This window comes from Peromyscus maniculatus, chromosome 11 (assembly GCF_049852395.1).
Source record: "Peromyscus maniculatus bairdii isolate BWxNUB_F1_BW_parent chromosome 11, HU_Pman_BW_mat_3.1, whole genome shotgun sequence".
NCBI lineage: Eukaryota > Metazoa > Chordata > Mammalia > Rodentia > Cricetidae > Peromyscus > Peromyscus maniculatus.
The window spans coordinates 44,366,176-44,387,644 of NC_134862.1; the positions used below are offsets into that span (position 1 = coordinate 44,366,176).

At 51.3% G+C, this 21,469-nt stretch overlaps 2 protein-coding genes across 13 annotated transcripts in view; one reads left to right on the forward strand and one right to left on the reverse strand.

Annotated features, from left to right (window-relative positions):
- Window positions 1–5,806, forward strand: part of Syt2 (synaptotagmin 2) — a 112,427-nt gene extending 106,621 nt beyond the window's left edge. For both annotated transcript variants that reach the window (XM_042258188.2, XM_042258189.2), the window contains exon 9: window positions 112–5,806. In XM_042258188.2, coding sequence (XP_042114122.1) covers window positions 112–318 — 207 coding nt within the window. In that variant the 3' untranslated portion in view covers window positions 319–5,806. The remainder of the gene's footprint in view (window positions 1–111) is intronic.
- Window positions 5,807–7,331: 1,525 nt separating this feature from the next.
- The window catches only part of Ppp1r12b (protein phosphatase 1 regulatory subunit 12B), a 213,777-nt gene continuing 199,639 nt past the window's right edge, over window positions 7,332–21,469 (reverse strand). For 4 of the 11 annotated variants that reach the window (XR_013043273.1, XM_006982454.4, XM_076547450.1 and 1 more), the window contains 2 exons: window positions 19,022–19,201; window positions 13,273–13,668 (listed from right to left, as the gene is read on the reverse strand). Coding sequence is in view for 8 of the 11 variants with exons in the window: in XM_006982454.4 (XP_006982516.1) it covers window positions 19,067–19,201 (135 nt within the window). In the remaining 3 variants the exon portion in view is untranslated. Of the gene's footprint in view, window positions 13,669–19,021; window positions 19,202–21,469 lie in introns of all 11 variants that reach the window. The other 7 variants (XR_013043272.1, XM_006982456.3, XM_006982457.4 and 4 more) reach the window with 4 other exon arrangements.

The window sequence follows — 21,469 nt, forward strand, 5'->3', positions numbered from 1 at the left end:
AGCCATTCCCTTCCGTATCATCTGCAGCATAGACTGACAGAGAAGCACGTATATCATGGGTTCGGGTCCCACTTCTCCTCTGAATTCCTTCCTGTCTTTGCTGCCTTGCAGAAAGTCCAGGTGGTTGTCACTGTGCTGGACTATGACAAGCTGGGCAAGAATGAAGCCATCGGCAAGATCTTCGTGGGTAGCAACGCCACAGGCACTGAGCTGCGGCACTGGTCTGACATGCTGGCCAACCCCCGGAGGCCCATCGCCCAGTGGCACTCTCTAAAGCCAGAGGAGGAGGTGGACGCACTCCTGGGCAAGAACAAGTAGGCCACAGGGGCTGGGGCCGCATGCCCCCCGAGGACACTGACAAGATCCAGAGCTATCAATACCTCAGTTATGCGACCTTAGAGGTTTCTTCATTTGTTTGCGGTGTGTCCTGTTTTTCCTTCCTTTTTCTCTTTTTAAAGACCAACTTCCTTTTGGTGGCTGCGTGAAGGGAGTCCCCTAGGAGGTGGAAGAGAAGCCTGGCTCTGTTTATTGTCCCAGGAGCTGTCCTTGTGCATGCCCCGTCCCCTCCCTCACAGGTTCACACAGGTCTCGCCCCCCAGTGAGGCCCTCTCTACTGGCGGAAAGTCGAAGCAGTTCCTGCTGTTCCTGGGTTTTGGACCAACAAAATGGTAGCACATACTGTTTCTCAGTGTCAAGGCAACACAATGGCCAACGTTGTGTGTGTGTGTGTGTGTGTGTGTGTGTGTGTGTGTGTGTGTGTGTGTGTGGTGTGTCCGTCCTTCCATCCATCCGTCCATCCCTGCCTGCCTCTGTCTTTGAGTCCTTCTCTTCAGTTCTGGAATGAGCCTCGGACAATGAAGCTGTGTGAAAGGAGAAATCCTTCTTCAGGGACTCCACGATGAAGAAAGCCCGCTGCCTAAGTGGGAGGCCTGTCAGCGTGTGAAGAAGGCCCAAAGCCCTGGTCAGATGCCAGAAGCTCTCAGAGTCCTGGTGAAGGGCCATTTGGAAGGCGGCACGATGTGGTACTGGATGTGTTCAGCACTAGGACCAAAGCCCTTCATGCCATCAGAGACTTCCCCCGTCAGTCATGGCTTCCCCCAGGAGTGTGGTTTGGGGGACATTCATGGAAACAAACTATTCACTGGATTGGTTGGACTCTACCAGGGACTGCCCGCCCCAGGAATGCATTCTTGTTGACAGCATCCAACGATGAAGAAGCAGGAGTCCCATTACCCAGAAAGCCTAGAACGGAGCTCCTGGATCTTTGCCTCCTCCAGTGGGAGGCAGACGCTTCCTCCCTCTGCGGAGTGCAAGGGTACCGCGTCATTTACATTCACGCACTGTCTTGCTTTTGCTTCTGTTTCTCTTTATGTGTAAGTGGAGAAATCCTGTCTTGAAGCCAAGCACTCTGCACAGAGCCAGAGACCTGGGAGAGGAAGCCTTGAGTGGTTAGGCCCCTTGAGGTCCAGGTAAGGAGGAGATGGCAAGGAGGGGAAGCGTGGACGGCTAGTGAGGAGCTCGCAACTCCTATTCCTGACGCCCTGGGCCCAGGGGCCTCCTCCGTGATGGCAGCTGGAGGGACCCAGGCAGAACTGTGGCTGGGCCCCATCCTTCCATTCCCTAGAGGCACTTTTCTCTGAATGTCAGGAAACAGGGCATTCATTTCCAATGAGTGCTGGAGGGAACCTGCTAAGGTTTCTACCCTGTGTTCAGCGTACCCTTCCCGATCCCTAACTTGTCCCCAGTATTGATAAAAAGCCATATATATGTTCGTCAGGCTGGCACTGAGTAGCCTTCCAAACCTTCAGCCTGGGTAGGGAGTTAGCCCCCACGTAGCCAGAGGCTCCTCCTTTCCCGGCTTGCTTCCCTTGAACCTCTCAGGCCCTGTTTGCTTCCCACAGAGAATACACAGCTTCCAGGAAGCCTGGGGGAGGCCACTCTTCAGTAGCAAATGTGGCAGGACTTGGCTCTGCCCATCCCGTCCTTTCCGCCTCTCTTAGGTCTGATGGATGGTGTGGTAGTTTGGAGAGCCCAGCATGAAGAAGGTGTCTCTTAATTTTAATGAAAATGGGAGATATGTGGGTTTGCTTTGCTTTGGGGTCTAAGTAGGGAGTGAGTTAACACCTCTACCAGAAACAGACTGTGAAGTGAGGTTTGGCCTGCCTATCTTAGGCCCTTGGTACATGGGAAGTTCTGTACTCTATACACTCTCTCTGTGTGTGTATCCTAAACACAGAAGGGCAGAGGACTCTCACAGGATTATGGGCTGTAGTCCTTGGGACCAGAGGTATGGTCATGATAGAAAATTGTAGGACAATAGGGTACACTCAGAGTCCAGGTGCTTGAAGAGTACCGGGGTCCTGATTTGGACATTGGAAGTGTTTTCTCTCCCCAGAGCTGTGGAACTTTGGTGCTTTCCCAGGTCCCTCCCTGCACTGGCTCTTCTCGCCCCCGCATTCCATAAACCTCATTCACAGGAACTCCCTTGCCTTTTCTTCCTGCATTCTTCCAGCCCTCCCAATCCACCTTTTAACTCCTTGGCTTCTCTCTTGTGAACCTCCTTCATAGTCCATAGTCCTACCGCACTGCTCACCGAGGAGGAAGGAACGGTCCCTGTGGCTTTAGTGTCCCCGGCCTTACAGACGGGCTGCAGCTCATTTCTGTGGGCAGCCCCTGGGGCTTCTTGACTCTGATCACTAGTTTGGAGCCAGCATGGATTGCCGGGAGTGGTTCCTCCCCAGGCCTAGGGCTGGTCCCTTACTAGCCACCCAAGCAGATGGCACCTGTCCAAGTGCAGGAGCCAGGCAGGAACATGTTGAGGCTTCAGTGTTCCTGCACCAAGGGGCTGATGTGACCCGAACTCCAGCATAGCATTCCAAACCTTCACTGCCACGGGGGTTTACTTCTGGAATGCCAGGGTGCTGGGGCATCAGCATTAAGTCCAGATAGTCAATGTTTCTGGGCTGGTGAGGGATTCTGGGTACTTCTGGGGCTGGAAGTTTTCAACCCAAAGAGAGGAAAGTACTTTTAGAGTTGGTTTTTCTCCCCAAAAGAGAGCTTAAGACCATGAAAACCCAAACCCAATCCTACTCAGAATCTGGGGGTGCATGTCCTCCCTGGATGACTCTCCCAGAACAGGAGTAAGCTCTGGGGTGCTGTGGGCAGCTCCAAACAGCAGGCGCTTGGGTTGAGGAGTAAGGGTGAGGCCCAGCCAGAGACCCCGATCTTCTTTCTCCCCAGGAAGCCAACAGAGATTATGTCTCTGCAGAAGTGTTCTGGGACATTTTGCTGGCCCGCGGTTCAGTGAGGAAGGTGGGAGGGTTTTACTAGAGGCTTCTTCGTAAAAGTAGCTTTATAAACATGCCTCCATTCTACTCGGAAGGGTGTGTGTGTGGGGTGATAGCGAAGAAGAAGAAGAAATCCCTGCCCCTTTGATGTCATATGTCAGTTCTTAAGAATCCCGGGTCCCCCAACTCCGTAGGAGAGCCCATCTTTGAGGGCGGACACAGCGGCAGTCTCCCCCAAGTTAGGAAGACTGGACTCCCCCCCCCTCCATCCTCTGCACGCCTCCTGCTCTGCCTTGCCCCCACCGCAGGCTGGTTGGGGTCTTTGTCAGAGCCATGGGTAGCAGCAGGTGGCCCAGAGCCCCATAATGGCTGCCAGATTTGGCAAATACAAATACAGGAGGCTTGGTTAAACTTGAATTTCAGATAAACAAATAATTTTGAAGTATGTCCTATGCAATATTTGGGACACACTCTACTATAGAGTGATTCATTGTTTAATGTGAAATTTAAACTTAATTGGCTTGTCCTGTATTATGTTTGGCGCTGTACCCTCCGGCCAGTCCATCCCTCTTTTTCTTCAGTCCCGGGGGCTAGAGGTTGGTTACCACAGATTGGATTTAACCTGTTTTTTGAACTGCAATATTGAAAAGGGGACACTGTGACTTGAAGCTATATGAATATACTTTATTTTTTAAGCAACAACAAAACAGGAAACTTCTGAAGCCATTGAGCCTCATCTGACCCCTCCATGTGCATTTAGTTATATATTATAAAAGAAGATGCTATCTATAAACCTATGAGCAGAATCTTGTTTAATCAAGATGCATGTCTACAATTCTGTAAATAGCCGCATGGCAATGCTGAGCGTCCCCTTGATCTCCCAACCCCAAACCTGTTTTACAGAACTGGCTGCTCCTTGATTTTATGTTGTGTAAAGTCTTTGTCCTCAGTCCCACCCTACGTCCGCTACAGGGAATGTCCAAAATGGGAGACAACGCTCTGGCCCCGGTGCCAGCCTTGCCCGGGGAAGACGCTGGAGGACACTCGCCCCGAGGCAGGCCTGCTACACGTCTGTCTGCAAGGCTCACCCTTGGGGCACAGTGCACTGTGTATGGCCTGTGTCCGGTGTCCTGTTGCTTTTATGTTCCATGTGTGTGGCGTGGTTCCTTTCTCCCCACTGTCTTGAATAAACTGAAAAGCCATAAAGGGGCCTCCTGCTGGAGGCTGCCCCTGACTCCTCCCAGGAGAACCCCCGTCCCTCCAACTGGCTCCCCACAGAAAACTTGTGAAGGGCTCACCTGTCCGTTACCCTCTCTTGCTCCTTTAGCTCGGTGTCGTGAGGACAGATGGTGTTTCAGGGCTTCTGGTGGGGTCCCAGGAGATGCCCCTGGCTGCCTTTCTCGGCTTAGGTCTGATGGTGGGACTCAACTCAAGCCTGGGTAGAGGCAGGGCAGCGGTGTGACTCTGTGGCTTAGATACCATCTTCTGAGGAGCAGTCAGAAGCCTAGCCTGTAGTCCGGGGTGAACAAGGCTAGCCCAGCCTACTTCTTCCTGAGCTGTCAGGGCCCCCAGAGAGCAGTGGAGGAGCGACCCGTGGGGAACACCGAGGGCTGCCGTGGGTTAGACTTTCCGCCCGCACCTCCTCTTTGGTCTGGCAGTGCCACAGGAGCAGGGTGGCCCTGCGAGCAAGGTGGCAGGTGTGGTGATGAGGGGTGACTCGGAACAGGGAACCCTAGGCTCTGACCCTCACATTGGCTCCCAGGGCAGCCTGAGCAGGCATGCAAGTGGTAACCGTATGGGTAGAGAGAACAGGAGGAGCACGGGCACCCACAGGGCTCCCCAGGAGGGCAGTCACAGGTTACTAATCCAGGGGACCTCGGGCAGAGTTGGGCAAGTGTACTGGGCAAAGCCAGAGGCAACAAGGGGACTCGGCCATTTCCAAACCATGCTGCTTGAGCACGTGCAAGTCCCAGGGGCCTTTGGTCTACTGGCATGAAGGACAGGGCAACAGGAGCGACCATTTCAGTGCAGACTGGGGTTGGCTGGAGTGTCCCCCCGCCCCCCCCCCCACTCTCCACAGAAACAGAAACTGGGAACAGCGGCAGGAGAGTTTGGCAAGGTGGTGGGAGCAGTGTGAGGGGCCTCAGTTTCACCCCAGCTTTCCTCAGCAGCCAGGAGTTTAGGGAAATGACCTGGAAGTCTGACCACCCTTCCTGACTCCTGTTCATCTAAGGACTTGATCAGCTTTCTGAAAACCCTGGGCCCGGGAACTTTCAAAACCGGGGCTGGGGCAGAACCTAGGTGTGCCCACGCCCCCTCTCCCCCTGGAATGCACTGGCCCCACCAGGAGCCCTCCCTGTCTTCATAAGAAGGCCACGTGTAGCCCTGCCCTCCCCCACCCTGCTTGGCAGTGCTCTCTCCATCCCTGTGTGGACTCTGTTCTTGTCTGATCTCTCGTCACATTGTTATTTTGTAACGAGCTGCGTCTCCTTATTAAAGAAACGAGCTGAAAGCAACCTGGGGGCGGGGAGCATTTCTACTTTTTTTTTTTACTGGGGAGGGGAGAGTTGTCCACGTGGGTCAGCAAGGTTGGGGAGGGAGGTGAGCTGGTTTTGGGGTCCTGGCCCATTCTCTTCCGGGTTCAGGGGAAGGGCAGGTGGTGTTTCTGGTGGGTGGTGTGTACACGGGGCCCACCCCCCTGGGAGGACAAGGGCTGTAGTCCCACAAGGATGAGCTCCCTCCAGAGGACCCGAGCTTAGGGGAGAGCCACAGTCTGACCCTGACAACGGGGGGGGGGGGGGGGGGGGAGCTGCTGGTCCCAGGGTGTAGATGTTTAAAAAGTGGAAACTACCAAGTCCCCGATCTTGCTTTATAAAAAAAGGTTGTCTGTCTGTGACTGCTGAGGCGGGGAACCAGGGACCAGAAAGGCTTCAGAATGTTTAGGGACAGAGTAGGGGGCGGCATGGCCAAGACCAGGAAAGGATGACACTCTTTTATTCCCAGGCCCAGAGCCTGTCACTTGTCTAGGACCATCATGCACTAGACTTGTGTTTTGTGTCCGGTCCAGATGGCCAAGGGGCGGTGAAGGCGGGTGGGCAGAGCGCCCGTGTGGGCTGGCAGGTGTCTGGCTGCCTCAGTCCCGGACGGAGGCCATGGGCTAGGTGGCCTGGCTGTACAGGACCGAGAATGTGGGTACCTTGCTCTGCTGCAAGGAGGTACCAGGAAGGCTGGCACTCGTGACCAGTGGATGAAGCTGGCCCCGCAGACCTCACCCAGCCAGCAGCAGTGACGTCCGTGGTCTAGGAACCCCGTGTGTCCGGCATGTTTTTGCCTCTGCTCTAAGCCCCAAGGCCAGGGCCGAACTCTTCAAGGGTGACATCATGCCTATTTCTTCTCGCTGCTGGGTGACAGCGGGGAAAAGAATCTTCCCTCCCTCCCCAGGCAGTGACCGCGGATTTCCACTGGCAGAAAGCAGACCCAAAGCCTGGCTGCGCACCCCAGGCCTGCCAGCAGCCTGTGCAACAACTCCTGAGCTAGGCTCCTTTCCTGCGGAGTTCAGACTCCACCTCGAATGACCCCACAGAAGAAGTGAGCTTCATCTGCATAGTTTAGAACTAAGACGTGAGTTTTGGATCTCCCGATTCAGTGACCTAAGGAACCCTCCCTCACACAGTGGAGGCCCGAGGGTGGGGCTGGGAGCCTGCAAGGGCCCAGCAGCTCTCTGGACCCCGGCTTCCCTAGGTAGGATGGATGTTAGGGTCGATCAGGTGGGCCACACACCCCTGCTTTTCACCTTCAAAGAGACAGGCACCCCTTAGGCACCGGAAACCCTGATTTCTTCTCAGGACTGTTCTGAAACCTGAGGCTTTTCCTTGGCCAGTCAACCCAGGAAATCTGTTGATTGATGCTCCCAGAGAGAGACCTTCCTGAGGCAGGGCAGGTGTGACTTACAAACCTGTGGCTGCCCATGCAAAGAGACTTCTAAGTCAGTGGGAACAACTGGGGGCCGCCTGGTGAATGGGAAGGTCTGTCAGTCTCATGGCACAAAGTTAAAACACAGTTTTATTTGCTCATTTATAAATACTGATGTGTTTACAGGCATCATAGATGTGAATATTATTCCCAAACTTTCAAACACAGAACACTTAATACCATATAATAACAACCAGTAAAGCAAATCCATCCATCTCAGGGTTGAAAGGCCACTCAAAGTTGCATAAAAATACATTCAGTTCACAAAGCCAGTCTGGCTTCCCCTGCCTCAGGAGCCTCCTCCAGGTGTATTTACAGTTGACTGAAGTTAATCCACACAACTCAGCTGGAAAACAGCTCCACTGGGTGCGTGAAGCGTGGGGGAAGGGCGGAGAGAGGAAATACAAAATGCTAGCGCTCAAGTGGTGATCAGGATCAGGGAAAGGACTCAGGGAAGAGGGAAACCGAAGCCAAAGCCAGGCTCTGAACCACATGTCCCTGCAGTGGGGAGAGGCTGCCGCACATCACTCCCTCTTCAGGGAAATCTCGGCTGTGCTAAGGTCAGGCCAGGAGGAGGCCCGACCTGTTATTGAGGGCTCAAGGGATGATGACTGGTAAGGTGGGCGTGTTGGACGGGCGCAGTCTCGGAATTCTTTCTCCTGTACCCACTCCAGTGCCTCTACCTACAGTCACTTCGCACTCCCATCCTAGGATAAGCTGGAGTCCGCGGGAGGTCTCAGGAGAGCAGGGTTGAGAACAGCACAGACACATGACTTGGTGCTGCTGGCCCTGAGTGTCCCTTGTTCAGGATGCCACTCTGATCCCAGCTCTGGGCACAAGAGCATGCCCAAGGCCTCAGGCTCTTAGGACTCTCAGGGTCCAGCCTTTTCTGGATCTTCTCTCCCGCCCGGCTGAGCGGCTGTCACTACAAACTAGTCCAGCCTGTGCTGGGGAGACACTTCTGCCTTACACGTGGGGACCAATCACATCCTCAGGAAAAGACGGAATGAGTGTCTCAGACACAGTCAGTCCTGCGACGGGAATCATCCAGACCCATAAACCAAGCCTTGTCTCGGAGGGGCTTTTAAAGTGCAATGGGGCTGGATGGGTCGGTGGCGGGGGGGGAGGGAGGGGAGAGGAGACAGGCGTTTGAAAATCCTCCAGGCCTCTTGGCTGATAAATGGGAAACCTCTTCCCTTAAGCACCATGGAGTCCAAGCGTAGAAGCGAGGCCTAAGGAGTGTGGCGGAGGGGAGGGCAGGAGGGGAAGGGTCCTTATTTGGAAGGACCTGCACCACCATCTTGACACCTCAGGGGCCACCCAAGTACATTTTTATTGGAAGCAGTAGGGGAAAATTTAGAGGAGAAATAACAAAATGTCATTCTGGCAGATTCCCAAGCTGGGAGAGAGAAGTCCTTTGGGAAGTGGTGTAGGAAGAGGAAAATAGACAGAGTACACTTGGCTAAAATTGCTTTCTGAGTTCTCATTTCTAATCAAGAAAATGCCAGACCTCTTTTTGAAAGCTCCAGCCTGGCAAGTGTGTGTGTGTGTGTGTGTCCCCAGACTGGAAGAGACCCTCACATTGCCAAGTCTTCTGAGGTAAGGCCAGAACACACGTCAGTAAAGCCATGGGCTTTCCAAGTTCCCTCCTCCACCATCTACCTAGCCAGTGGGCGTCTAGGTACTGGGCTGCAAGGCACACCTCAGGACAACTGTGACCCTTAACCCCAGCTCTCAAGGAGCCATGGATACACCTTCCGGCTGCCCTCTGGTTTGTTGGGAGTCCAGTTGTTTTTCCTCAGCCCTCAGAGACCACTTCGTTCCTTTGTAGCTGTGACAGTGGCAGCTTCTGGGCGATAATGAAGTTGATCTATTTTTCCCATCTAATCAGAACACAAGCAATCAATAGTTGTCCCTGACAGAGTCGACTGCTCTGAGCAGTGTCAATACCCATTAGGAAGGCTGATTAAAATCTCCACTCAGCCTCAGCTGGAGCTGAGGGATGAACTCATGAGACAGAACGCACTTCCAGGTGCAGAAATCTGCCTTCCTTTCTCCCACTGCTTACAATCTCCACCCTGTTCCACATTCAAAGACGCTGCCTCCCCTTTACCCTTGTAGCATGCAGGCACCCACTTCCCGGGTTTGGCCCCTTCCTCACCTCCAGCCCTGACTGCAGGAGTCTGGCCAGGGCAGGGCACCATTCGATGCCATGTGGTTTGTGGCTTCTGTAAACAGCTACAAACGCAGTGTAGCATCTCTTGTGAAAGACCACCCCGGACAGCTCCAGAGCGTCCCACTTCTGAGACCTCAGCTGCCACTTCTGAGACCTCAGCTGAAGTAACAGCTGTGGTCTTCACTACAGAACACTTGCTGCTCAAGGCAGAGTTCAAAACTAGACACCAGCTGGTGCCAAGCACAATCGCAGTTGAGTCTGCTGCCTGGGTACCAAGAAGCAGTGCTGGTCACCTCTGGGAGAGGTGGCCGAGCGGCCTCCAAGCCGCAGCTGGTTCCCTAGCGACACACTGCTCTATCCATCCCCCACCAGCTCCAATCGCCACCTCTTCAGGTTGGGAACATCTTTACCTCACCACCAGGAGGAAAAGCAATCACAACATGATTCAATTGCTCTCAGCATTAAATTCTCTTTCCAACAGGGAGGAGGGGTCAGCCTTGGCATCCTGATCTTAAACAGCTTGAATTTGGGAAGAAAACAAGACTGATCTTGAAAATTTGAAAAAAAGCAGAAATCTAAGCATCAAAAAAATGTTCTCATTTTTCTAGAAATGAATAAATCACAGAATTTTAAGCTCAATGGGACCCTAAAAGATTATCTTGCCCAAGGGTTACAGCTAAATTAAGATGACCCTGGACTCCCTGTAGCTCAGCTCTGTGCACCTTGTCCTGCCCTCAAACCTGCCTCACGTCCTGGGTTGAGGGAACTATACTATTTGAGGGTTTGCACCTACCTTCAGAACAGAAGGGCAACCGAGATGTACCTATAACTAGGCATGGATCCGGGCAGGGCCCACTTCTGAAAAGGCATGGGACCATGGACTAGAGCCTCCCCATCCTGAGGGAGGACAGTCCGGAAGCAGCTGACAGATGTTTTCTAGAGACCTCTCTTCCCCAGGCTTCTGGTCACCGAGGCCTCACCTCCTAACAAGTGCCAGCACTGTCAGTACTGAATACTGGGTGGAGACAGTTGTCTCTGCTAGGAATGGCTGCCAAGGGCCTGACTTGGAGGGTTCCTCCTTCATTTCTGGTTTATGTACTCTTTCGTAGGCCCATAGACTCCACTCCTGTACTTCCTGGGCAGAAGCCACCTCATCCAACAAGGCTTGCGTCTAGAGGGCTGAGGACTGGGACGGAAGCAGGGAAAGCGGGGTGAGAACATGCCCCACCCCACTGTTGGACAGAGCCAGGAGGGTCTAGGAAATGAGAACAGCCCAGCTGAGCACTCAGTGGACTGAGTGGGCCCGGGATCGATCTGTTCTTTAGATTCTTTGGAGACAACACCTTAAATGTGCTTCACTCTTCCCCTCGAGACGGGGACTGGGAGCCAGCACTTCCCGGTGCTGTCTGGAAGGGCTCAGGAGCCCCAGAATCTCTGGACTGGCCCAGTCGTTACTCCAAAGCTGTCAAGTGGATGAGAACATAGAGTGTGATGTGTAGTGAGAACATTCCTGTCCCCATCTGAACTTCCCAGGCAGCGCGGTCTGTGACAGGGCTGAATCCTGTATGGCTACCTGCTTGCAGTGGTCCTCACGCTCCAGCTGTGAGACTACTCACAGGAAGCTACCACGGGGAGACCTCCAGTGTGAAACTGGCAAGCAACAGAGGAAAGAGACCAGCACCGAGAGTCCGGCTGGCCACCAGAGGGCCTGTGTCTTTCATGGGGGCTTTCAGTCAATGTCATTTTGAAGAGAACAGATTCACTAATAAAATTAGTGGCCTAAAAAGAAGTGCCTGGAATTACCTATGATCACTTGTACTATGGTAAGTTCTTGGCTACAGAGTCCAGTACTCCTGAGACTGAAAAGCTTATAAATAACTTGCCTTCCTGGCAAGAGGTGGCGTCTTAACATGGAAAGCCACGTACAGCAGCAGGCATTAATGCCAGTTTGTGAGTTTTGAGAACCTGTCCTGACACTTCAAAAGTCCCACAGGCATAGAACTCTGCAATACCTTTTCCTGGTCTACGAATGGAAGAAACTCACAATGTTTTCCTAACATCTCATTTTCTTTTCTTAAGGACAAGGCAGCAATCCCCAGTATCCTAGCCACTCCAGGACAATCAGTTGGCTAACACTTTGTTGACATTTCCCGGCAAGAAGAGAATGCTTCCTATACAGAAGACAGGTCCTTCTCACTGTGGCTCAGTCCTCTCTAAGACCTGGGCTCAGTGCTCCATAATAGAGTGGGTTGAAATGGAAAAGAGAATCTTGTATGTGCTCCAAGTGTGTCAGAGTGAGCATGGTCCTCTTCTGTAACTGGGACCCTGAATGACAACTTCTGTTTAAGAGCACGTGAAGTCTGCAAGGGCCACAGAAAAGGACAGTGCTGTCCTCATGAAAGAAAATAACAGAGGTAGTGTTAGAATGGTCCGCATCACTGGCAACCCCAAGATAATGAGGTTTTAAGGACCTGTCCTTTAATGTGATCCAAAGGACAAAATGCCTACGGAAATCAAGCATTATCCCCATCAACACTGGGTCATCGATGAGAACTAGTTCTTTAACTATGTGCTGGAATCATGGGATACTCTAAAGACTGAGACACGGTAATCTAAAGGGCTGCTTGTGCCTAGATTCTAGGGGATGGTAGTCAAGATGTGACAAGCATCAAAATCATGACATCTGAGGAGGACTGAAGGGACTAGAGAAGTAGAGACCACCACCCATCCATATTTAATGTGCTGGGCAGGCAGGGAGCAGGAGACCTCAGCTTCTGTTATAAAAACTCTGGTTATTAGAGAGGGCCACCCTTCAAGTAATAAATGCACAGCCACCAAAGGCTGACCACAGGTCCAAGCTATGGTAGCAGAGGGGGTCCCAGAAACACAAGGCAGCTGGGCCAGATGTACGAGCCTTGCTACTCTTAAAGAGTCTGAGGGGCTGGATGCACGTCGGCCTCTTTGTCTCTCCCCAGCAGTCATTTCTCCTGTCCGCTTCCAGGAAGGGCTCGCTCTCTCTCCCCAAATGTGACTGCTGCCACCTCACAGCCTAAGCCCAGCGTTCCAAGTGTCCTTACATGCTCTCCAGCCCGTTTCCATCCCTAGTCTGGCTCCCCCCTCACTCTCCTCCAGGCCTCCTTGAACAACTCGTTCCTCATGAGGAGCATGTGCACAAGTGGACAAGGAAACAAAGCCACAGGAAGCCAGGCCAACTCAAGTCTTCAGAAGCCACACTTCCTTCTTCTTGAGAGGGTCTTGCTATGTAGCTGGCCTCAAATTCTGATCCTCCTGCCTCAGCTTCCTGAGTGCTGGGATTATAGGTGTATACTACTATGTCTGACTTGAAGAGTCCAGAAAATCACTTTGTGAGCAGACAAGTGGGAGATGTGAACTACGGGCTGACCCTTCAGCCATCCTCCAGCTTTGCTGGGACAGGGGTCATGGGTCCAAGGCAGCAGTGATGATTTTCCACAATGGGCCAAAACAGCTGAGGTCAGGAGCTCTGTTTCAGCTTTATGCCATCAGGCTGGGTGGAGAAATCATAAAGAGACAGAAAGAAAAGGAGCAAGAGAGTCCGGGGCCATCTAAGCCGTGTAGGAAGGGGGAAATGGGGTTCAGACTAGCCAGGGCAGTTCTAGCTTATTGATAGAAAAGTTAAAACAAGTCAGTCCCTGAGAGGTGAATATCAGAGTCACAATCACCTTGGACTCTACACAACAGCTCCAGAGGCAGTCCAGAGAGCAACTCCACACTCTGTCCTCTCTCCTGGCACCCCAAAAAGGATCCTGGGGGGGCCACCACAAGACTCACCTATATCAAAGGACAGCGGGTCAGTGTAAAGGCTATGGGTCAAAGCCTTACATTTTGTACCGAAACCAATGTGGACAAAGCAGCAGAAAGTTGGGGGTCCACAGCTGAGCTTAGTGAAGCCCCCAAAGCTTTCTCCAGACTGCTTGAAATGGTCACAATCATGCTTCAGTTAAAACTGTCAGAAACTTGGGATAGAGGTGCGGGGGCAATGGGACACAGAGTGCAGAGAAATGTACAGTGCAGAGTGCAGAGGAGGTGACCGACGAGGACCAGAAGGGAGGAGCTGGGAAGGAAGGGTGGGCAGCAATGTGTCCCCTCCTCCAGATCTGACCTCCTCTATTTGGACAGTTTGCTGATGACTCTGATCAGGGCACCATTTTCGTCTTTCAGCCTCTGGTTGTCGGACTTCAGCTCTGTTAACACCTGTGGCGACAGAGGGGAGATGGGGTTAGAGCCTGGCACAATGGCCCTACCTGCCCAGGCTGAGCCCAGCAGGTGAGCAGGGCCCCCTGAGACGGCTGTGATCAGTTGTTACTATCCTTTTGCTTAGGGATAAACCCCCTCGGTCTTCCTATTTACTGGGCTGGAAATGTAAGTATCTGGGGAAAACCCAGCTCCTCGTGGTCTCTAAGCCAGCTTCCCATTCCACATAGCCTATAGTTCTAGTCTACTGAGACAGTAGCTACCTGCAATTGTTCCTGCCCTTGAACTCACCTGTGGCCTAGAGAAACTGGGGAGACTGCCCAAGTATGCTGGGGAGGGCACAGGGGAGGAGTTCAGCAAGGAGTCAGAGAGACAGTGACCTTTGAGAGATGAACGCCTCTGCTTCCCACCCCATAAAGAACCAAATGCAAGCCGAGGAACAGAACTTGGCCTTTCTGCCACATGCCAAGATGACCTAGGTCATCCTGGTGCCTTTGGTAGCTAGAATCCATCCGAATTCTCATTGGTCATACTGTACACACACCTATTTTCAACATTAACATCCAGGGAACTGACAGATATGGCCAAGACCCAGGGGGCTTTCCCAGTGCTTCGGTGGACGGTGTTAGAATAATTCTGGCAAACAGAGGCTTATGGAAAAAGGGATGGAGTAAGATTCCATCTGTCAGTTCTTCCACTTAGAACACAGCACATACTGTTGCTCAACTCAAGGAATACAGGAAGAGCGAGTTCCAGCTTGGATACCCAAGTCTTTATTATGTGATCAGGCACTTTGACAGACATTCGGTATATCTGAAAAATCTTAATGAGGTACAGTTCCTGGGTGGGCCTTGCTGGGAGATTGGGGTTAGACGGTAAATACATTTTCACAACGAAGGCTCCAGGAATCTGTATCCTCATTGTCATGCAGACACCCTTTCTTTCATTGATCAGTCATTTCAACCTTCAGGATCCAGACAGTAAGCGAGGCCTCCAGAAAAGGGTGGCCTGGGCTCAGGAATCATGGCCATGTAGTTCAAGCTCTGACAATTGCTATTAAACTAGAGAATCTATAATGCACCTGAAGAAATATGATCTTTGTTTCCCCAACCTCATGAGGAAGATACATTATGCAATCGTGTGCAAGTGTGTGTGTGTGTGTGTGTGTGTGTGTGTGTGTGTGTGTGTGTGTACACACTCCCAAAGCCCAAGTCAGAGAACAAAGGGAAAACAACACCTACAATGTAGGGGGTTAGAAGGTCTCACTGGCACCTCAGGAGCCTGTGCTGCGGCTGTCCTTGTCTCTATAAATGAGGGAACAGACGGCCATCACTCGTCCAGGGCAGCTAGCTAGTTAAGTGTTAGTGATGACATTATACCCACGTGTGATCAAGTCCACAGAAACAAATTCAGGAGTGGTCATTCTCAATGATCCACAGTGCTTTTGTCAAGAGGTTCTCAACCTGTGGGTCACAACCCCTCTGGGAGGGGTGTCAAATAGCCCTTTCCCAGGGGTCAGATCAGATATTTACATTAGGACTCATAACAGTAGCAAACTTAGAGTTCTGAAGTGGCAATGAAATAATTTTATGGTTGGGGGTCACCACAGCATGAGGAGGGTTGAGAACCCCTGCTTTAGTTAGACAAACCACTTCTCTGTATTTCTGTGTTGGTAGCTAAAAGAATCGTAACCGCCCCGCTCCCGCACAGATGGGCCTCTGAGAGGCTGACAGGAGTAAGAGATGTGGAGGCACCAGTGTCTGCAATGGGCTTTGCAATACTGGGGATCCTGCTACCACTCAGTTTCCCCGGAGTCTGGAAGAGCGGAATGGATTCTGAGGAACTAGAAAACAGCTTGTCTTTGACCCTGTCTTTCCTCCAGCTCACGGCAGCTTGGCTAGCCCTTTCCACGCCTCTCAGAGCGGCGTCCTCAGAGCTCTGCCTAGGCTGGCACCTTTCCTCTCTTCTCTACTGTTCCAGCTGGGGGATTGTCTGCCTGGGTGGGACTTTCAATTTAAAATTTTTTCTTTTGTATGGATGGGTGTTTTGCTCGCACATGTGTCTGTGCCCAGTGCCTGTGAAGGCCAGAAGGGTGCACCGGATCTTCTGGAACAGGACTTGCATAGGTTGGTTGTGAGACCATGTGGATGCTAGGAAATGAACTCAGTACCTCTGGAAGAGCAGCCAGGGCTCTTAACCACTGAGCCATCTCTCCAGCCCCTGAAAACCCTATTTCTTAGCAGGACCCCATAGGTGTGAAGAAGCTGTATCTAATGAGTTGTGCTCACTCACTGTTCACCAAGTTAGAACTGAGCTGCTTAAGAAAACAAAACAAAAAAACCCAAACAAACAAACAAAAAAAAAGGGACAATTTGTTAGTGTTGGTGATTTTTTTTTCCACATTAAGAACTCAATTCTTGGGGGGGCAAAAAGATGGACAAGACAAGTTCACAGCTGCAACATTTAACATCTAAAGAGAATGTCAAGTACCAGTGGCGTGCAGAGACGGAGGAAGGGAGCCCCAGACTCCACGCTCCAATGAAGGGAGTGAACAGTGCTATCTGTCCTTAAGCTAAGTTACACATGACCGTGTGGGGAAGACCTGTCCAAGCACGAGGTTTAGAGAGCGCACCCACTCTCTAGACATCAGTTTCTCCACTGCTGAATCTCTAGCCTCCCAGTTCGATGTTGACACTCAGACACAATCAAGTACATGTGTTCCTCAAGATGACTTCCTATGTATAGCCTATGATGAGGAAGGACGCTGTTAAAGACAGGGACAGGGGTCCTGAAGCCTCAGGGTGTGTCAGGGAGTCTTCCCTTTCTCTGAAGATGGAGCTGGCTGGTATTAGGCACTCAGGACTTGCAGGGGATGATTCCAAAGGGGTGAGAGTGAGGCCAAGTCTCCCCACCACACTGCCAGCTTGCCTTCGTCATCTCACCTTTCCTACCGGTGGGAGCCAGAGGGCGGGCTCTTTCTGTCGAGGGCTACACAGCAAGTACTTTGGACTAGGCTGCAGGCCACACAGCCTGCTGCTGTGCTACTTCATCCATGACTGAGGCCTAGCAGGTGTCAGAGACTGAAATGCAGAAACTCAAGTGTAAGGTTTGCTCCCAATAATTCATTTCTAGACACTGAAATCTGAATTCCATAGGAATTTTATTTGCCAAATACAGTTCTTTTGGTTTCTTTCTTCCGACTATTGGCATGGCGCATGGGTCGCATTGCCTCCCTGACTGTAGGCCATGTGCCAGGCAATGACATCACAGTGACATACTCTTTTGGCAGGTAAATGTTTTTTGGAAACTGATTTTTTTTTTTTTTTTTTTTGAGAAGGGATGTCTCTTTGCAGTTCTGGCAGTCCTCGAACTCACTATGTAGACTAGGCTAGCCTGAAACTTATAGAGCTATGCCTGCTTGCCCTCCCAGTGCTCAGATTAAAGGCATGTGCCACCACACCTGGCTGAAACTGGCCTTTTAAATAAGTCAGAGAACTGAAAAGGTAGATTTCTGGCCCTTACTCTCTGATGCAATGCTGGAGTTGCTTAATGAATGGTTAAGCCTGCAAATATACAGATGGTTTGTGTCACGCGGTGTGAGTGCAGATCCTGGAGTCTAACAGTGTTTCAATTCTTGTTCAACCATTTACTTCCCAAGGGACTTGGGCTTGTTTCTGATTCTGTAACCGGCTTTTAAAAATGTATACAATGGTGCTGAGGAACCAATCAGAAAAACATACAGCACTCAGCACAGGCTTTAATAAAAGCCAAGCATTACAGTTATTAATCACTGAAAGGATGAGATCTAATTTTGCCCCATATCCTACATTGTCTTGCAACAAATTGGGAAAACAGAAATAACTGGGACTTTGGGGGGCCTCTACTTTTCCCTAAGTCAAAATTTCCTAGAGTGTATGTATCTACCTGTGTGCATGCATGCTAGGACTGAACCAAGGGTCCTGGTGCACACTAAGCACATGCTCCACCACAGAGCTACATGTTAGCATCCTTCCAGGACTTTTGAGGCTAACTCTGAAACAGCTTGGACCTCCTGCTGACTGCTCACTTCCCTGTTGTGGCGGCACACCCCTTTCCATCTCTTTCTGCCTGGGAGAGCATCTGTAGCAGGACATTAGCTCAGCCCTTACGATAATCTGGGTGCTGCAGTACTAGCGGGTATTCACTGCCAGCTGCTGATCCTAAAGGCAAATGCAAATAGGCAGAAAAAAGGAGAGGCTCCAGTCAAGACTAATTAGATCGTCGCTGAAAATCAAGAACTCATTTCAGGGAAGTGGTGACCCCGTCACACTACCTTGGGATGGGGAAACAAACTGTGTGTGAGCTTGTCTTTCAGATCCACAGCCAGAGGTAGGTTCTAGTTTGCCAAATCATTTTTTTTTCCAGGCGCAGTTTTCAGTTGAAAATAAATCCTGCTCTGCTCCACTGCTTACCATCTCCTTTGCAAAGCCAAGCCCATTAGAAGGCTTGTTTATATCGCCTACGTTCGGCCTCCAGGCCCACATACTCAGGGCAGGGAGGGCTACATCCCCAGAGCCAGGAGATTCGGGAGGGGAATGAGACAAATGTTTTGGAAAGAGGAGGATGAAGGCAAAGACTTACAGAAGGAGGCGAAGAATGCTTGTCTAACTCTGTCCCAGTGGTGAGGAGGAGGAGGAGGTCTCTGCTAGCGGCAGAGGTGGGGTCAGGGGAGCCTAGCCTTTCGGCCCAGTCCTTTCCATCCAGCAGCGCTGCCACTTGTGGGGATTAAGTTCCATCTGGTATTCAGTGGGCTGTGGTTCTCTACCATGGTCACACATACACCAACAGAGGAGCTTTAGAAAAATACTGATGCCCAGGTCTCAATCCAAGTAACAGAGCATTTGGAAAGGGCCCAGACGCGGTGTATAGTAATGGCTCCCAGTTGGATCAAACATGCAGTCAGGTTTGAGAATTCTTGCCCTCAGTTATCCCAGGCCCTAACTGGTACAGGTGCATTTGGGCTGCTGTTAGCTGAGAAAGCTCTCTCTCAGGATGACAAAGACCCCATCAATGAAATAGATATGTGTACATGTATGCACACAGGCAAATATACACAGCTGTGTATCTATGTGCAGCTGAGGAAGCAAATCTACATTCAGTCTCTAGAGGAAGAGAAGGTAACGCGGCAACTTTAACATGACACTCCGCTTGCCCAGAGAGGTCTCCCCACTGTCACCCTTGCTTATGTCCCATTAGATGGTCTGAGTCCTGCTCCATCTCCAGGTAACAAAGTTTTACAGATACCTGGACATGGAGGCTCTGATGGAAGGGGTAGGTACTGGACTTCTGGGACCAACAAGGAGAGAAAACCTGCCTGGAGAAGTGGAGGAGGGAAGTGAGGTGGAGAGGGAGGCCATAGCTAGAGCGCCTGGGTGTCCGAGGACTCGATGGACTTGGAGAGTCTGGCCACCACTCGGGTCAGGGCCCTGTTCTCAGCCTGCAGTTGCTCGTTCATCTGCTTCAAGGTTTGAATCTGTTTTAGCTGGTGAAGGTTCTGCAGAGAGTGAGACATGAAGGAGACAGACGAGACAGAGACAAGACAGAGCAGAGGAGAAAAAGTAGGACAAAGAAACTCCGTGACTTTTTGTTTTTGTTTTCAGTTTGCATGCAGGAAAGGAAATGGGAAAGGCAGTAGTGAGGACAGCGAGCTGTACAGACAGGGAGGGAGGGGATGCAGCAGGGAAGAGCAGTGTCTGTGGTTCCTGGATGTGCCCTCAGCATGCTGCGATTGGCTAGACAAGCATCAAAACCCACACGTGGGCCACTGGGGAGTGAGAGGCCACCGTATGGCCGGCTTGGGGCCTTCTGACAGTCACATGCAGAGCTGCAGCCTTGGGGACGCTCTTTCACTGTCGCTGGGACTGGAGCCGAGGATTCCGAAATCTAAACACCACCCTTTCTCCCTTCCTTTGTCTTGGCCTCACACTTGCCCCATCCCTATTTGTTTCTTCCTGTTCTTCTCTTCATTTATTACTTAACTAAAACAATACAAGAGGGGCATTTTCCTTAAGCACGTTCTGCATAGAACATGTATTATTTAGAAGGCTGATATGACACCTGCCAGCTCTTTGGGTAGACCTGTAACATGACTGGAAGGAAGCTTAATTAACCTTCCCAGTTCTCAATAGCACACAGAGCTTGTTCAGGGTCCTGCAACAGCCAGCTGGCTTCTACCTGCTATACATGATTATATGTATCACTGAGTTCACGGCTAACTCTGTGCTCTCTGCCCTAGTTCATGTCATGGCTAGGAGCTGCTTAAATATGCTCAAACAGACATGCACTCTGGGAATCATAAATGCCAGGTGATGATGGAGCTGGCTGGATCACTGTGGTAGTCTAATCCCACCTGTGCATCAGTGTTACAAATGAACAGGATAATGGGTATTGACAGTCTTCCCAATACCTGATAGTTCACAAGTGCCTTGAAGACTTCAATAAAGTGATTGCGGCACAGGCCTGCCAACTCTGCTGCATGCCTTCCTAAGGCGTGAACTGACCTTGAAACAGATGATCAGCTCTTCTGGAAAAGGGAAACGATTATATTATGCAAACAGGGGTTGGGTTATAGTGAGGCCTGAAAGAGAGGTGCCAAGTATCAGGGGAGTCTCTCAACTCCACAGTGAGAAAGGGCAGGAGTGGGAGATTAGTGGGCAATGGTTTGGGAGTGAACCAGCAAGAAAATGAAAGGAGCATGAGAGACAACAGTGAAAAGGAAAAACAAGCAGAGACAAACTGCTGGACAGCTTTGTCCAAAGATGAAGAATGACTCTCCCCCTGCCAGAGAGTCACCAGGCCATCCTCTGCTGACTGTCAGCATCCTGACCATGGAGGGGACAGGTGAGAGAGATCATAACAGCACACGGAGTCGTTTAAAGACATGAGCAAGGACCAAATTTAAGAACCACAGAAACCCCCTGGCTTATGTCCTTCACTGTGTTGACATCTGATAAAGCTTTCAATACACTCCCTGTCATTATATGAAGTGGTCTTTGCCTCCCAGGGACATTACTGCAATGAACTAGGAGAGCGACCTAGTCTACCAACTGAACACGCGCAGCTCCAGGTGGAAGAATCTGGAAGCTATCAGTCTGACGGAGAGAGGTAGGAAGCAGTCTGGTGGGATGTTCTGTAGGAAGCAGTCATGTAAACGAGCATGATAAGGAGGTGAGAAAGGGAAGGGCAGAGCACGGGCAAGTTGGCTAGTGGTACTTCAGAGTAAGCAAAGTAGGATCCCAGAAGCAACTTCCAGGGGAATGGCTGCTGGGCCCTCCTCATGCAAGGGCTTGGGGAAGGACCGGGTTAGGTCTAGCGAGGAAGCAGAAGCAGAAAGTAGTCCGACTGGATATGGACATCCCAAGACAAGTGCAGAGCCAGCTCAGCTCACAGACATGCACACCTGTCAGATCTGTCAGAGATTCTATTCCAACCCGGAGGAGTGGAGTTTCTCCTGGGGAGGATTCATACTTACCTTTCCAGGCAGAGACCATGCCCACCTCCCAACCCACACCAGGGAGCCCATCTCACGCCTCCCATTTCCCTTGACCTCTGTGTTTTGTTGGTGTCACTTTCTGACTTGAGTGCCTCCTGATCCTTCAAGCATTCACGGAGTCACCCCCACAGATAGCGCCCTACTGAGGCTCCAGGAAAGCCTGAGCTTCTGCAGTAATGGGGATGTGCACAAACGCAGAGCAGCTGGTCCCAAGGCCACTAGATGCCACATCTGCTAAGGTTTCCCAGACTTGACGAATACACCATTCAC